At 38.8% G+C, this 17,245-nt stretch overlaps 1 protein-coding gene across 10 annotated transcripts in view; it reads left to right on the plus strand.

Moving 5' to 3' along the window:
• The window catches only part of hdac5 (histone deacetylase 5), a 323,514-nt gene that overhangs the window by 225,695 nt on the left and 80,574 nt on the right, over positions 1 to 17,245 (plus strand). For all 10 annotated transcript variants that reach the window (XM_048614512.1, XM_048614511.1, XM_048614514.1 and 7 more), the window contains 2 exons: positions 3,068 to 3,282; positions 7,756 to 8,019. In XM_048614512.1, coding sequence (XP_048470469.1) covers positions 3,068 to 3,282; positions 7,756 to 8,019 — 479 coding nt within the window. The remainder of the gene's footprint in view (positions 1 to 3,067; positions 3,283 to 7,755; positions 8,020 to 17,245) is intronic.

Below are 17,245 nucleotides of genomic sequence, written 5' to 3' on the forward strand. Positions count from 1 at the left end.
AGGGAGCCGGATGGTGTGTTCAACTGGAAAGCAACCGGAAGCTCAGGGTGACTTTTGCGGACAGAATATTGGTGTTTTGCAAAGCCATCTCCCAGTCTGCATTTTGTTTCGCCAACGTAGAGGAGACCGTACTATGAGCAGTGAATTTTGTAGACTAGATTGAGTGAAGTGCAGGTAAATCGCTGCTTCACCTGGAAAGCTATGTTGGGGCATTGAATAGTAAGGAGGGAGGAAGTAAATGGGCAGGCGTTACACCTTCTGTGATTGCATGGGAAGGTGCAGTTGGGGTATGGAGAGACATTGAGAGTGGAGGAGGAGTGGACCAAGATGTCCTGGAGGGAATGGTCCCTGTGGAAGGCTGACAAGAGAGGGGAAGTGACCGTGTGCCTGGTTGTGACATCTGATTAGAGGTGGCAGAAATGGCAGCTACTGATCCTTTGGATGTGGATGCTGATGGGATATTAGGTGAGGATGATAGGGACACTATCGCTGTGGGAGATGGGTCGGACATGGCTGAGGTTCCTGTCAACCATGGTGGTGGGGAATCTGCAGTTGAAGAAGAGAAGGGTGGACATTTTGGAGGTCCCCTTGTAGACGTTGGCACCAACAGAGCAGATGCAATGGACAGAGAAGGTCTGGGAGAATGGAATAGAACCTTTACAGGAAGAAGAGTGTGAGAATGTATTGTCAGAGGAACTGTGGGAGTTGGTGGGTTTGTAGCGGATTTCAGTGGCCAACCTATCCCCAGAAATCAAAACAGATATCAAGGAAGAGAGGAGTCAAATATGGACCAGGTGAAAGTGAGAGCAAGGTGGAAAATTGGAAGTGAAATTGATAAACTTTTCCAATTCTGGACGAGAGAGGGAAGCAGCATCGATGATGTCATCAGTGTTCCGGAGAACGAGTTGTGGATGGGGCCGCATTAGGACTTGAACGAGGAATATTCCACATGCCCCACAGTGAGACAGGCATAACTGGACCCTGTGTGGAAACCAATGGCCACCCTTTGACCTGAAGAAAGTGGGAGGAGTTAAAGGAGATCTTGTTCAAAATAAGGACAGGCTTGAACAGGCGGAGGAGGGTGGAGGTGGATGGGGGCGGTTCAGGCTTTTTTTTAAAGAAAGATGTACATCCTGAGGCGGGGTGGATGTGTAAAAGGAATTGCATATCCATGGTAAAGAAGGGGCACCTGGAGCCCTCAAACTGGACATTATGAAACTGATTGCATCGGAAGAATCGTGGATGTAAGTTGGAAGGGTCTGGACAAGGGCAGGAAAAAGTCAAATCAAGGTAGAAAAAGATGGGTCTGCCTAGGCAATGCTGTTTGTGGATTTTGGGACGGAGGTAGAAGCGGACTATATAGGAATAGGAGGACTTTAGAGTTAATGAGGGGAGATTACCGAATGAAATGAGATTAGTATAGCATTGTGGACACAATGGCCTGGTACTCCGTGGCTGGGTCATATTCCGGGGGTGGAGATTAGAGAAGGTAACTGAAAGCTGGCGCTCAGTCTCTGCAAAGTAGGAGTCAGTGCACTAAAACAACAGCACCAGCCTTGTTGGCAGTCTTGATTACAAAGTCAGAATTGGATCTGAGACCACTTTGCCTTGGCTCAAAGTAAAAATTGTTCTATACGCGGGTCATAATTTTTTTTCAGAATCCCTACAGTGTGGAAACAGGCCCTTTGGCCCAACAGGTCCACACCGACCCTTGGAGCATCCCACCCAGACCCATCCCCTGATAACCCACCTAATCTACACATCCCTGAACACTATGGGCAATTTAGCATGGCCAATCCACCTAACCTGCTCATCTTTGGACAGTGGGAGGAAATCGGAGCTCCCGGAGGAAACCCATGCAGACATGGGGAGAATGTGCAAACTCCACACAGATAGTCGCCCAAGGGTGGAATCGAACCCAGGTCCCTGGCGTTGTATAGTGAATAGTTAGTTGTCTGTCTCCTTCTAGAAACAAACCAATATTATGAGCTATTTCAAATCTTGGCATTTCAGTTTTAATTCATTCAATTATTTCAGTCGTATTCCTACCTTAATTTTGGAGGAAGTTTTAATATTAAGTTATAATATTAAACTGGAATATTAATTCTGCTTTTGGCTGGAAAATGTTTCTTTTCTGTCTGAGGAGTTTTAAATGGTAGTTCAGATGACCCTCTGCCAAATATCATTTCAAATTCAACTAAATGCTAATTGGCATCTACTGTATGTTCAGCTATTTCAGACTATGGACACAGTGTAAATCTGAAGAAACTATCCTCCATTATTAAATTAACACACATGACTACAAGCAATTCATTGATTAATCGTTGTCATCTTGCAATGAAATATACTAACTATTAAATTATATAGTCTTGTTTTACAGGAACTTGCAATAGTTAACTTATTTCACTATTATAAATCAAAACCTTTATGGCTACAACACTGCTGCGAATGAAGTCCTATGTAATAGTAGAAACATTACATCTTGTTAGTGAACTCATACCTACAGGGCAATTTGCTTCTTAAAAGATCACGTGCAAAGGTTGAGCGTTTAAGTCCAAAATTGTTGAGTGCATCCACTTAGCTAAATGATTCTATAGGGTTTTAAAACATTCTAACTGTGAAAAGATTTAATGAATGGTTATAGCTATATGTTTAGAGTTGTGAGAAAAAAAATAGTTAAGGTTTTTCTTCTTCTGCTAATTAATTTGGTTTTATTAAAAGAAATATTGTTCTTTCAAGTAGTATAAGAGCTGTTAATTTGTTTGGACTTTTGCCTATGTTGTTACAAGCTCTGGAAATAGGGAAACAATGTACAGATACTACTTCTCATATTTTACAAAATTGTAAAGGAGCATGATTTATTATTCGTGTTTTTTGGTCATGCTTCACTCATTTGAACATTTTGCAATGATTGATTTTATTTCTGAAGTTAAAAGTGAAGCTGTACACTTCTCATAAATTTATCTATCAGTACCTAGAATATTACAGAATTGTTCATGGACAATATTCAAATGTGAAAACGTAGGCAAAGATCAACAGTAATATTCTTGTAACATTTACTACTCAGTGCCTGTCCATGCACAATCACCTTTGGTGAAAGGAGAGAGAGTTTCCACCAATCTTCGAACGGTAAACAAGTTGCCTCGGCACCGCCCGCTAAGTCGTACCCAATCAGCTCCTCTGCCCCAGAGTCCACAGGCTTTGCAGCAACTAGTGATGCAGCAACAACACCAACAGTTCTTAGAGAAACAGAAACAGTACCAACAACAAATCCAGCTTAAGGTAAGCGAACAAAGAAAACTGAAAAGTGACCACTTGCAACTCAAACACCTTCAGAATCTACAATGTACGATTAAAACGTTTACTTTTCAATCTCGCTTTTTTTAGGCAAAGATTTGGATGCTTTATCATAATGTTCCTATGATACAAGGCAAAATTGAAGAATGGGATAACAAGGTTTATATGTACATATATTCTAGTAAGAACCATCTAGTAGTATGCAACAGCTTACATTCATATAGTTTCTTTCATGTCTTCACAATTATCAGTGCTATAGGTCAGAAGAAATTTTGTCTATCGTGCCTGTGCCCTCTCTGTGAATGAGCTATCCATTTAATTCCACTCCCTTGCATAATCCTGTTCCTCTGTAGTTGAAGGCAAAAGCTATCCCTGAACAGCTCAAAAACTAGTTAATTACTTTTGGAGTGTACTTGTGCTGTGGGCAAATATGACAGACAATTTCCATATCATGAAGTTTCACAATTAGTGTATGGTGTGCAATTTTGGGGGTCTTGCCTAATGAAAGATTTGCTTGCCATAAAAGAAGTGCAATGAAAGTTCACCAAACTAATTCTTTGGATGGAGGGATTGTCTTTTGAGGAACGTTTAAGTGTGCTATATTCTCAAGTTGAGAAGAATTAAAACATGCATGAGTAGGGTGGATACCTTAGCTTAGGAGTGGGGAACTGAAATCAGGAGACACAGTCTCAAAATAGCAGGCAGGCCATTTAGGACTGAGATAAGGTGGAATTATTTCATTTGGAGTGGTGAATTTTGGAATTCTCTGCACTATAACGCTGCTGAGTCTTAGTTGTTGAGGATATTTAAGATATAAATTTAACACATTTCTGCATATCAAAAGTATCAAGGGTGAGGAAATAGTACAGGAGATTGGTGTTGAAGTGGAGACCAATCATGATCTCATTCAATGACAAAGCAAACTTAAAGGGCTGAATGGCTGACTCTTCTTATTTCTTATGTTTCATACGAAGTAACCAGGTTGGTGAATACACAGTCAGCTTCGGGTATTGATATTAGGCGTGGAGGTAATCCTTATGCTTTGAAAAATTGTGTTGGAATATTTTATGTACATCTGAGCAGTCAAACCTTAGTTTAATGTGTTATCTAAAAGGTGGTAACTCTAACAGTACAACATACGTTGGGTATTAGATTAAAAATGCACAGACACTATTAGGCATTCAGGTCCTGGAGTTTCGAATTATAATCTTCTGAGAGATGAGTACTTCGAGCCAAACTGATGTATAATATGTATAGTTGGATATTTTGATGGATACTTTAGAAATATTTTAATTTTAAAAAGTACACAGGAAGACCTTATGAAAACAAAGGGTTCAGAAAACATTTACAAGGATGTTGCTACGGTTGGAGGATTTGTGCTATAGGGACGGTCTGAATAGGCTAGGGCTATTTTCCCTGGAACGTCAGAGGCTGAGGGGTGTCCTTATAGAGGTTTATAAAATCACGAGGGGCACTCTTAGGATGAAAAGCCAAGGTTGTGTCTTCAGGATGGGGGAGTCTGAAAGTAGAGGGCATGGGTTTAAGGTAAGAGGAGAAAGATTTAAGAGGATCTAAGAGTCACCTTTTTCACGCAGAGGGTGGTGCATGTATGGAACAAGCTGCCAGAGGAAGTGGTGGAGACTGGTACAATGTCAACATTTAAAGGCATCTGGATGGGTATATCAATAGGAAGGGTTTAGCGGGATATGGGCCAAATGCTGGCAAATGAGATTAGTTTAATTTAGGATATCTGGTTGACATGGACAAGTTGGACTGAAGGATCTGTTTCTGTGCTGTACAACTTTGACTGTATGACTCTAAGTGGGATTTGAGATAAATGATTACTGCAAAAATGAAAACTTGCTTTAAGTAGAGATGTCAGAAGATAAATTCTACAATGACTTGGATGGACTTGAATGGAAAAATTAAAAGAGAAAGCTGTTAAATCCTAAAGAGAAATTGGTCAAAAGACTAAGGAAAATTAGTTATAAATGCCCACAGTTGAATACTTGAACAATTTGAACACATGAAGGTATGCAGAATATCATAGAATTAGAGAAACCTCGGCATAGAAGGCAGTCTTCCATCAACTGAAATTCAGTTTTCTGATTTACCTCTTCATCACTTTGCCCTACTCTTTATGTAATTTCATGCTTTTCTGATATCCATTTTTCTACAAACTTTGATTGTCTCACTCGCTGAGCTGGTTTCTTTAGTTTGCAGATGTTTCATTACCCTGCTGGGTAACATCGTCAGTGCAGCCTCTGATAAAGCGTTGTTGTATTTTCCCACTTGCTATTTAAACCCTGGGGTCCGTTGGAGTTGATTACCTCATTTCCAGTTTTTCTTTGCAGTGGTGCATATATAGGGTCTAATTCTACATGTTTATTGATGGCCTTCTTGGTGGAAAGCCAAGCCTCTAGGAATTCCCATGCTTGTCTCTGTTTGGCTTGTCCTAGGATCCTGACGTCGTCCCAATCGAACTGGTGGACTTCCTTGTCTGTGTGTATGGAGACAAGTGAGTATTGGTCATGTCTTTTTGTTGTTAGTTGGTGTTCATGTATTCTCATAGCCAGTTTTCTTCCTGTCTGTCCAATGTAATGTTTGTCGCAGTCCTTACATGGAATCTTGTATATTATGTTGGTTCCGTCCATAATGGGTAAGGAGTCTTTGGTTCTTGTTAGCAGTTGGCTTAAGGTTGATGTAGGTTTGTGTGCCACTCTGATGCCCAGTGGCCATAGGAGTCTGTGGTCAGTTCAGATGTGTTCTTGATGTATGGTAACGTGGCAAACGTGCCGGGGTGCACTGTATCTTCCTGTTGTTGTTTGTATGACAGGCATCGTTGGACCCAGCTGTTGGGTATCCGTTGCCCCTAAATACTTGGTTGAGGTATTCTTCTTCATTTAGGCGTAGTTCTGGGTTGCAGCTGTGTGTTGTGGCTCGTTTGAATAGTGTTTTCGCGCAATTCCGTTTGTGGGTGTTGGGGTGGCTACTGTTGAACTTTTGGACTTGATCCTTGTGTGTGGCCTTTCTGTATACTTTGGTCAGAAATTCCCCGTTGGCCCTGCATTCTACCATCACATCCAGGAACGGGAGCTGCTTGTTCTTTTCTTCCTCTCTGGTGAATTTGCCGGTGAAAATGTTGTTTGTAAATTGGTGTGTTTCTTCTAATTTAGTTCATTTGATGAAGATGAAAGTGTTGTCCACATATCAGATCCATAGTTTGTGTTGGATCTGTGGAAGGGCCATGCTTTCAAGTATCTGCATCACTGCTTCTGCTATTTGTCCAGAGATGGGTGATCCAACGGGGAATTTCTGACCAAAGTATACAGAAAGGTCACACACACGGATCAAGTCCTAAATTTGAACAGCAACCACCCCAACACCCACAAACAGAGTTGCGTGAAAACACTATTCAAACGAGCCACAACACACAGCTGCAACCCAGAACTACGCCAAAATGAAGAAGAATACCTCAACCAAGTATTTAGGAGCAACGGATACCCGAACAGCTGGGTCCGACGATGCCTGTCACACAAACAACAACAGGAAGATACAGTGCACCCCGACATGCTTGCCACATTACCATACATCAAGAGCATAACTGACCACAAGACTACTATGGCCACTAGGCATCAGAATGGCATACAAACCAGCATCAACCCTATGCCAACTACTAACAAGAACCAAAGACCCCTTACCCACTATGGACAGAACCAACGTAATATCCAAGATTCCATGCAAGGATTGCGACAGACAGGAAGAAAGCTGGCTATGGGAATACATGCAAACTAACGAGCAACAAAAAGACACAACCAATACTCGCTCGTCTCCATACACACGGACAAGGAGTACCACCAGTTCGATTGTGACAATGTCCGGATCCTAGGACAAGCCAAACAGAGACAAGCACGGGAATTCCTAGAGGCTTGGCTTTCCACCAAGAAGGTCATCAATAAACATGTAGAATTAGACCCTATATACGCACCACTGCAAAGAAAAACCGGAAATGAGGTAATCAATTCCAACGGACCCCAGAGTTTAAATAGCAAGCGGGAAAATACAACAATGCTTCATCGGAGGCTGCACTGAGGATGTTACCCAGCAGGGTAATGAAACGTCTGCAAACTTATGAACCAGCTTGGCGAGTGAACCAACCACAGCATCCACAACCCAAGCTACAAATTTACTGAAGAATATTTGATTGTCTCAGCTTCAGTAACCCCTTCTTGAATGAGATGCAATGATCCTTAAATCCACTTTTAAGATTAATCATGAACTTACTGTATATCCTAATCAGTAACAGTTTACTGAATAGTGAGTTATTTTTCACATTTTTTTCTGTTTAGTTTACTCTTAATCTACTTTACACCAATGAGAATAAACTTCATATTTGGCTGTGCTCTAATTTATGAATGTGTGTTAATAGCTTTGTTTGTGTGTGAATGCCTGCTGTAGATGCTTTCCAAGTCGAGTGAATCACCTCGGCAGCCTCCAAGTCACCCTGAGGAGACTGAAGAAGAGCTGTGTGAGCAACAAGACATGCAGGAAGATCAGGCACCTCCAAGTAGCAGCAGTATCAACTCTGGAGGAAGTGAAGCAACAAATGAAGTTCTTGAACAGGATACAATGCAGGTGAAGGATGAGCCACCAGATAGTGAAGAGGAAGATCAACTAGAAGATCAGAAAGAAGGTGAAGAACAACTTCCACATTTTAATCAGGTAATCCCAGTTCTTTGCTACTTTTCATCTTATACCTACTGTGACAAAAGTGGTCTCAGTCAATGATTTTCAAGCTATCCACTTGAGTTTTCTGGTTTTGTTTGTTACTTTTTCCCTTTTAATATATGAAAACAATTTTATCATCTGTGTGTGCTTCAACTTTTTAAAACAGTCAAAGGTGAAAAATGTCAATCTGAGTTGAACTAAAATATAATTTAATTTTAGAAATCACAATAGAATTGTGTTTCCTTAACTCTCAAATGCTTTTGGGGCTTTAATACTTGGTTAATAAATCTGCTGAGAGGGTTGAATGAAAAAGTTCTGAGGAAGGGTCACCAGATCTGAAACGTTAACTCTGATTTTTTACTTCACAGATGTTGCCAGACCTACTGAGCTTTTCCAGCAACTGGTTTTGTTGTGGGTTGATTGAAAAGCCTCTTTAAATTAAAAACAATACATAAGTGGAGCATGTTTTTCTTGCTTTTGTTTTAGAATGTTAAGTCTTAAGTGCAGACCATTAAGACAATTGTTATGAACAATTAAGGAACTGTGCAATTGTAAATCTTCACTAACTTTTGTTTATATATACAACAAAAAATTATAAACTTAAAAGTAACATGGAGTAACTATTTGTTTTGTTTTTGCTTTTGCAAGTATTTTGTCTGCTTTTTGATATAACTGCATGTTTTCATTTACAGTGAGTTTAAGACTTACAGCACATCTTGCATACAAGTAGTATCACTGAAGACTGAGCCAATTATAAGTTCAGACTTCTTTATCGGGTAAATTTCCTGTAGCAATACCAACAGCAGGTACAAACGGAACACTCTGGAAGGCAGTAAAGCTTAATAAGTCACAGAGTACTGCAACAGATACTGTTCTGTATTTGTAAAATCTTCCATCCTGTCCTGTTTCGACACTATTGCCTTTGTAATTTATTACCACTCTACTTTAATTAGTTTGTACAGTTTGGATTACTTGTTACTTTGGTTAGACAGTCGGCATGTGGCTCTTATACCTACCTTGTTATTCCAGCCGTTTGGTTTGTCTCCAGCACTGTTTTATTTTTATTTTTTGTAATTATCTCTCTGCCTCATTTAATCAGATCATAGGTCATCCCTTCACTTGCTATTCAGCTGGTGACACTTTACTCATACTGTCTGATGCTTTTAATCACCTGCAGAGACTTGTTGTTTGGCCTGTTGACACTCCATTTGTGCAATCTTTTGATCTCTCTGCCTATAAATTCTGTGCCTGTGTGTTTTCCTTCACTTCACCCGATGAAGGAGCAGCGCTCCAAAAGCTTGTGATTGCAAATAAACCTGTTGGATTATAACCAGGTGTCATTTGACTTCTGACCTTGTCCACCCCAGTCCAACACTGGCACCTCCGCATCATGAGATATTGTGAGCAACGTGTCTCCTAATCTTCTTAATAGTGATGTTGGGAGTATAACAGAATTTTTTTTAAACTTCAAGAACTTACTTGCTTGTACCAAAACAGAAATATGCAGGAGTTACTTTCAAACTTTAATGTGGAATGTGAGCAAATTTCAGAAGTATCCTTTCACTCCTGTGGATTTTACAGGAAGTAACAACTTCCATTTGAAATAAAATGCGAGTTTAGCCTTGCTTAACTTTACAAGAACTTCCTCATATAAGGCTGTACTGTCAGTAGCTTATCTGTTGAAATAATAAATCCAAAGTAATCCTAACTAAGGTTTATTATTAATATTAATCTCTAATAATATTGTTCTGTAAAGTGAGTTTACATTTTCTCAACATTGTGAAAGATGCCAACAAGACCAAATCTCTTCTTGTAAAGTCATCAAATGGTACTAAACAGTGCTATTTGCTGTTACAGCACCCCAATCCATTATTACTTGTAATGGGTCTTGATCCGTTCATTAACCCAAACATTACAAGTTATTCGCAGCATAGCAACCGATCATTCAGACCAATAAGTCCATATTAGTGTGTTTATACTCCACATAAACCTCCTTCCAGTCTTGATTTTTGAACCCTGTACTGTTCTGCTCCTTTCTTCCTCATGTACTTTTTCTAGTACATCAATGTTATTTGTCTCAGCTATTCTATGTGCTAGTGAGTTCCATGTTCTCACCATTCACTGGATAATTTCAAGAGTACAAAAGTCAATACATTTCAAAATTACTTCATTGACTGAAAAAGCACTTCTAAGATGTATTAATAGTTATGAAAGGCACTGTAATAACACAAATTTTTCTTAAAGATGTTTATCCTGTGTTTCAACTGTTATTTGATTACACATATTTACAGCTTGTGGTTCTGATCTCCCGTGCAAGGAGAAGTTTATTCCCCGCTATGTTTAGCTGATTAAACCCTTCAATAACCTCTGTTTTAGAGAAATGTCTCTGTCTGTTCAGTCGTTCCCAATGAATATAACCCCTCAGTTCTGGTTTCATTCTAGTAGTTCTTTTATGCACTACTCCAATTCCCTGCTTGATAAAAGTTTGAGGATTGAATCTTGGGTAGATGGAAATTTTGTTTGGAAGTAATTTTAGTGCAGAATTAAGTTACATTTAAGTAGGATGTTCAATGTAGTGTTATCATTGGACAAGTAAATAGCTACAATCAGTTTTGCAACATGAAACATATAATAGAACTTCCAAAGGAGACCTCAAACAGAAATGGCACAATGAGTTCTACAACTGTTTTTGTGCAGGCTGAAAACTAGTTTATTCTTTGGCCTCCTTTTTTAAAAACAAAAATGCTTTTAATTTTTTTTCTTGCTGTGTCTAGTTCCATAGCATGATCTAAATTTTATATTTTGTTACAGAATATTTTTTCAGTATATACGGGTAATTTCTGGACTATACCAGTCAATATGTTTCAAAATTACTTAATTGACTGCATAAGCACTTTTAAGTTAAATATGATGGGAATCATATTAATGGGAAATGAACTATACTATGAGAGAAAAAAATGTATGTAGATTGGTATGATTGGTAAATTGGCCAAATGAAATGAAGTAAAGGCAAGGAACATAAAGACTTGTTGAGCCTAACAGCCCATTTCTGTGCTGTATGATCTGGTGAAACACTTGAGCTTCTTAATTCAAAAGGTTGTAGGTTCAAACCCGTCTCCAGTACTCAAGCTGAAAACATAAGCTTATTTCTCCGTGTAGCACTGAAGGCTTGTTTTATTGTTGAAACTGTTGGGTTTTTTTTAAAATCAATGATCAAACAGTTTGTTAAAGTGAACATAAAGAATCCAATGCAATTTTTTAATGAACCGTTCAACCACTGAGCATCACAGCAGAGAAGGTGAACTTAGGGATCTTTGGGATTTTTTATGCTCTTTCTTAGGATGCAAATGTTGCTGGCAAGCCCAATATTTGTCTCATCCCTGTTTTGCATCAGTAGTATTATGACAGCATTCAGTTATGTTAGAATAGTCCTGTTTGTCTGGCCGGAGAGGTTTTTTGCCCTTCCTGTGCAGAAGTGCTACATATGGCCCCAAATTAGCACTGTTGGTTATTCTTGATATGTTGAAGTGCAAGTGCAAATTGATGTTCGATAGCGAATTATACTCTATTGCAGTAGCTGTCATAGTTCTGCATTTTATGCATATGTGTTCCAGATTTCAGATGCAAAATTTAAAGAAGACATTTAGTGCTGCAAAATGATAGCATAAACATATGGGGAAATGTACATTTTAGTTAAAGAAAATTGACTTTTTCAAATCATTTGTTCATCATTAAGCGAGTGAATTCAAGAAAATAAAATTAAAAGGCATGATTACAGAGAAAACATTGATCTTACTGCAAAAGAACAGTTGAGAATTTGATTGAGCTGGTTACTATACTTCCAGAAACAATTGAATTTACAGTTGCTTTTATAAAGTATAAAGAGAGTCTAATCCAATCATTAAATTCCTGAGTTTTTAAAGAAGTACCATCTAGATTTCTGCTAATTCAACTGAATTATTGAAAATAACTGCACTTGCGAAGGATTCACAGGCAGTGGGAGGCATAAAACATAATTTTAAAAGTAATCAAGACTGAGAGTAGGCTTAACACCTCAATATCAGTGGTAAGGAAAACCTGGAAAATCATAGCTCAATAAGTAATCATAATTTGGATTCAGGTAGGTTCCAGGGACACTCTAATTATGAATATCGGCCAAGTATTGAAAGTATGAGGTTGCACAAGTACAAGGCTGAAGCATTCACAGCCAGTTGCTGTCAGTTGTGTCAAATGGATGACACGCGATGGTTACCTCCCGAGAAGGCACTATCGAATCCAGTCTTCAGCTCCAGAAGTAGCTGCACCTCCAGCAAAACTATTCCAGTAAGCTACAACACTGCCACCTACCTGGTAAAGTGGAAAATTTCAAAGTTATGTCCTGTCCGCAAAAATCAGGATAAATTTGAACTGGTCAGTTACCATGTTATTGGTCTCCTGTCATTGACCAGTCGTGTTTCACAAGGATTGATGCTGGGTCCACTTTTGTTTCTCATTTATATAAATGTTTAGATGAGAATATAGAAGGCATGGTTCATAAGTTTGCGGATGACACCGAGATTGGTGGCATAGTGGATAGAGAAGAACGTTATCTAAGATTGCAAAGAGATCTTGATCAGTTGGGTCAATGAGCTGAAGAGTGGCAGATGGAGTTTAATTTGGATAAATGCGAGGTATTGCATTTTGGTAAAACAAACAATGGCAGGACTTGTACAGTTAAAACTAGGGCCTTGGGTAGTGTTGTAGAACACAGAGACTAAGGGATTCAGGTGAATAATTCATTGAAGTTTGCCTCACATATAAATAGGATGGGTAAGAAGTCATTTAGCATGCTTGCCTTTATTGTTCAGACTTTTAAGTGTAGGAGTTGGGACAGCATGTTGAGGTTTTGCAGGACTTTGGTGAGGCCTCTGCTGGACTATTGTGTCCAGTTCTGGTTGCCCTGTTACAGGAATGATATTATTAAGCTGGAGAGCGTTCAGACAAGATTTTCCAGGATGTTGCCAGGAATGGGTGGTTTGATTTATAGGGAGAGGCTGAGACTTTTTTTCACTGGAGCATAGGTTGCAAGATAAACTTAGAGTTTCATAAAGTCATGACTGCTATAGATAAGCAGAATGGCAGGTGTCTGCCCCTAGGTGGGGGATTTTAAGACTAGGAGGCATATTTTTAAGGTGAGAAGAGAAAGACTTAATAAAGACACGAGGGACATTTCTTTTGCACAGAGAGTGGTTTGTGTGTGGAATGAACTTCTATAGGAAGTGGTAGATGTGGGTGCATTTACAATGTTTAAACGACACTTAGATAAGTACTTGAATAAGAAATGTTTGGAGGGATGTGGGCCAAGCATGGGGGCAGGTGGGGCAAGTTTAGTTTGGAATTATGGTCGGCATCGACTGGTTGGACTGAATGTATGACTCTATGATTACTGATTTATGGAAATTGTATTCAGCTGTGCTATCAAGTGATACTTCTTCACCAACAATGTAATTTCTGCCAACACCACTCTGCTACAAATCTTGTTACAGCTTGATCAAAATATGGGCAAATGAGCTGAATTTCAGAGATGAGGTGAAATTGCCTACCCTTGACATCAAGGCAGCATTTGACCAAATGTGATGTTAAGGAGCTATTGGGCTGAATTTTATCAAAAAAATCAACCAAATACCAGTTTTGGGCAGTTGCATGGAGGGTCTCACTGTATGAGCTTTAGCAAGTTATGCAAGTCTCTGCTGTTCACCACATTATATATGTCCCTTTAATGCTCATACAAACTGGCCCCAGAGTTGATTAAGAGCAGTTGATACTCATTAGTCTACTGAGGGGTCCTCATGTTGCACAGTGGTAGTGTCCCTATTACTAAACTGAGAGGCCCGGTTTCAAGTCCCACCTGCTCCAGAGGCGTGTAATAACATCTCTGAACAGATTAATTAGAAAAATAGGTTTAAATTTTTAAAAATTAAGAGACGAATGGTAGGGATGCAGTGGTAGTGTGCCTGCCTCTGAGCGAGGAGACCCAGGTTCATGTCCCCTGCTCCAGAGATGTGTCTTAATGTTTCTGAACAGATTGATTTTTAAAAAAAAGTTCTGTTGGCTCTTGCGTGATATAATCCCTACATCAGGGCAAGAAGGTCAGGGTTCTGTTTCCACCTGCTCCAAAGGTATGTCATAATATATCTAATCATATTGATTAAAAACATCTACATCTGATACACAGCCTAACTGCTGTGAAATAGTTATTTGATTGAAATGTAATTAGAGGAAAGTAATGGGTTTTTTATTTTGCATGCAAAAAAAAAGAGAAGAATCAAGTTCTGCTGTTCCGCTTCTGGTGCCCAGAAAGAAGCCAACAGGTATCGTAGCTGCCCTAAGACCACATCACCTAACATTGTGAAGAAATAAAGGAAGAAGTTAATTTGTCACCAGTTGGATCGGTATGTGAAGATTGTACGTATCTGGCGAAAGCCCAGAGGGATTGACAACAGAGTGCGTAGGTGGTTTGAGGGTCAGATTCTCCTGCCCATTAGATACAGCAGCAACAACAGACCAAACACATGCTGCCATGTAGGGAAATTGCTAATGCACAGCATCAAAAAGTTGGACGTCCTCATGATGTGCGACAAAACCTACTACACCAAGATTGCTCACAATATATTCTTCAAAACCAACAAAAACAATTTTGGAGAGGGCAGCCAAGCTTGCAGTTATGATCACCAATACTGACTCTAGGTTATGCAGTGAAGAAAATGAAATTGTCTTGGCAAAACTGCAACTCCTTGAAAAATTTTAAAATACCAGGAAAAGAGAGCCACCTTCTAGACAATGGTCTTATGATGCAGTGGTACTGTCCCTACCTTTGGACCTGGAGGCCCAGGTTCAATTCCCAGCAATCCTGGATATGTGATAGCATGCTTGAATAGATTAAAAGTATCTAGAAAAGGTCTGAATTCTTGCCTGAGTGAGGTGTTGGTTTCTGGACAAGGAAAAGTGCTGGAAAAGAAAGATGTAAGTAATTCCTGTTTCTAGCAAGAAACAAAGCTCCCAGTAACTTTTTAAAATTAAATGGCTGAGTCATGCTGCAGGATGACAAATAATGATTATCTACCTGTGTTTTTGGATTTGAAAGAATGAAGTGGAGATGTGGTCATGTGCCAGTTCTCTACTCAAGATGAAGCAAGGTATGGCTTTCACTTTATTATGCTCAGGAAGGAGTAAAATTAGAAATGAAGGATTTTTAAAACTCAGTGTGATGGACCTGGGTAGCTGAGTTGGAGATTCTAATATGATTTCTGTACAGAATTTACTAGAAGATTGACTTGTATGAAACTTACAAAGCATTGTCGTTATTTGATGAATAAAATAAGACATACAGTCAGTCCACAGAAGAGTATATCATTGGGTTTGAGAGTTCTGTAAATGACTTTAGAAATTCTGGAGTCTGTACTGGCATTGAAGGTATTACACCATGCACAAGGGTTGCACACCAACTTTTAGTTTTTACAGGTTTTGTGATTACAACTCTTTTTGAACAAATTGTTGCTGCGTAAACAGATCCATTCCTGATACCTTCACAGGACATATTGGGAATTCTGTGGTGATACAGATCCTGGAAGACTCTATGATTATTGACTTGCAAAGTTGAAGGGTGCCTAGTCCCAAGCACCTGTATAAGTTTGGTTTTGGTGAAATGTGTTTTGAAGACGGTCACACCCTTGGATTTCCCAATCAGAGGAATATGCATGTTTGAATTATGGACAAAAATAAATGAGTCTCAGAGATCCAAGGGTAATAGTTAATATATGGTTCTACTTTGATTTCAAATAACACCATAACAGAAATCATCTAAGGATGAGGAGGCAAGTATTTGAAGCAATTTATGAAACAGATAGTTCCAAGAATGAATATGATCAGGTGAACAGTCAGAAAATATTGCCAGTGAACAAAGAATTAAGTTAGTTTATAAGTATCTTAGTTGCTGAAGCATTGATTTGTGTCTATTAAATAAAATTGCCGTTCCTCAATAGTGTCTGGCTTAAATTGGCTGACCTGTCATTTGGAAACTGTAGATAAAGCATACAAAAATTGGGTTAAAGAATACAAAAGCTCAACTTGCCTTCGATTGAAGGATGATAATTTGTTACCATTTTCAAAGAAAATTCCCTGTGAAACTGCAAGTATTTGAAATTGCAAATAAATTGTGTGTCATCTCAAAGCCTGATGTCATTCAGTGACATATTATTACTCAGTCTTAATGGGCAAAAAAATGAAAATGTGTTTGGACATGTAGAATGAAGAAGCAGTTGTATTCAGTAAGCGGTAAACTTGCAATGCATGGGATTGGGCCATTATTGTATTCTAGTGAGGGGAAACCTGAAGTTTCTTGTTGAACAGATATTATGTACCTCTGCAGATAGGAGTCTGGCTGTTAAAAAGAGGATTATGTGGAAATTGCATTAACGATTTGCTCATCTGCCACAAAGCTACAGTTTAAAGGATGCCAGAATTAGGGAAATAGAATACAAATCCCATGTGGAACATGTCACTCAATTCCTGACTCCTCAAAGCCTATTTATCACTTAGTTTCTGTTCTGTTTGTTAACATGTACGCTATGTTGATAGATTTCAAAATAGCAAATTGAAAGGTAATGAGGATGGACTAAGGATATGCTGGAAGAAACATTAAATAATAGAGACAGTCATACAATGAGAAAACTTTAAATGGTTATTCAGTAGATCGCAAGAAAAATGTATTCTGCTTAAAGCCAGAAACAAGAAAATTAGTTTTGAGGTACTGCAGATGAATAAATGATTTCAGGAAAAATTGTACAAAAAGAAAGAGACTTTAAAGACAAAACAAAATATTGAAAAGGAAGGAAAAAATGTAATGCAAGGGCATTAGAAAGCTTGAAAGACAGGCAAATTGGTAAGTAATCTTTAGCATAGATAAATGTGAGGTAGTGCAATTTGATAGAAAACATAAACAAAACAAAACTTAGAAAGTAGGAAGTTAATAAGTGGACAAGCAAAGGGTCTCAGCATACAGTGAAGATACACTAAAAACAGTATTGCAAGCAGAAAGCAAGTAAAAATGCTAGTACTGCCCTGGAATTTGCTTCTTGGAATATAAAGTTCAAAAGTAACGAAGTTCCGTTTTGATCGTGTAGGACCTTGATCAAACCATACTTAAATTACTGAGCACAGTTTGGGCATTCCATAGCCAAAG

This window comes from Rhincodon typus, chromosome 30 (assembly GCF_021869965.1).
Source record: "Rhincodon typus isolate 14 chromosome 30, sRhiTyp1.1, whole genome shotgun sequence".
Classification (NCBI taxonomy): Eukaryota; Metazoa; Chordata; class Chondrichthyes; order Orectolobiformes; family Rhincodontidae; genus Rhincodon; species Rhincodon typus.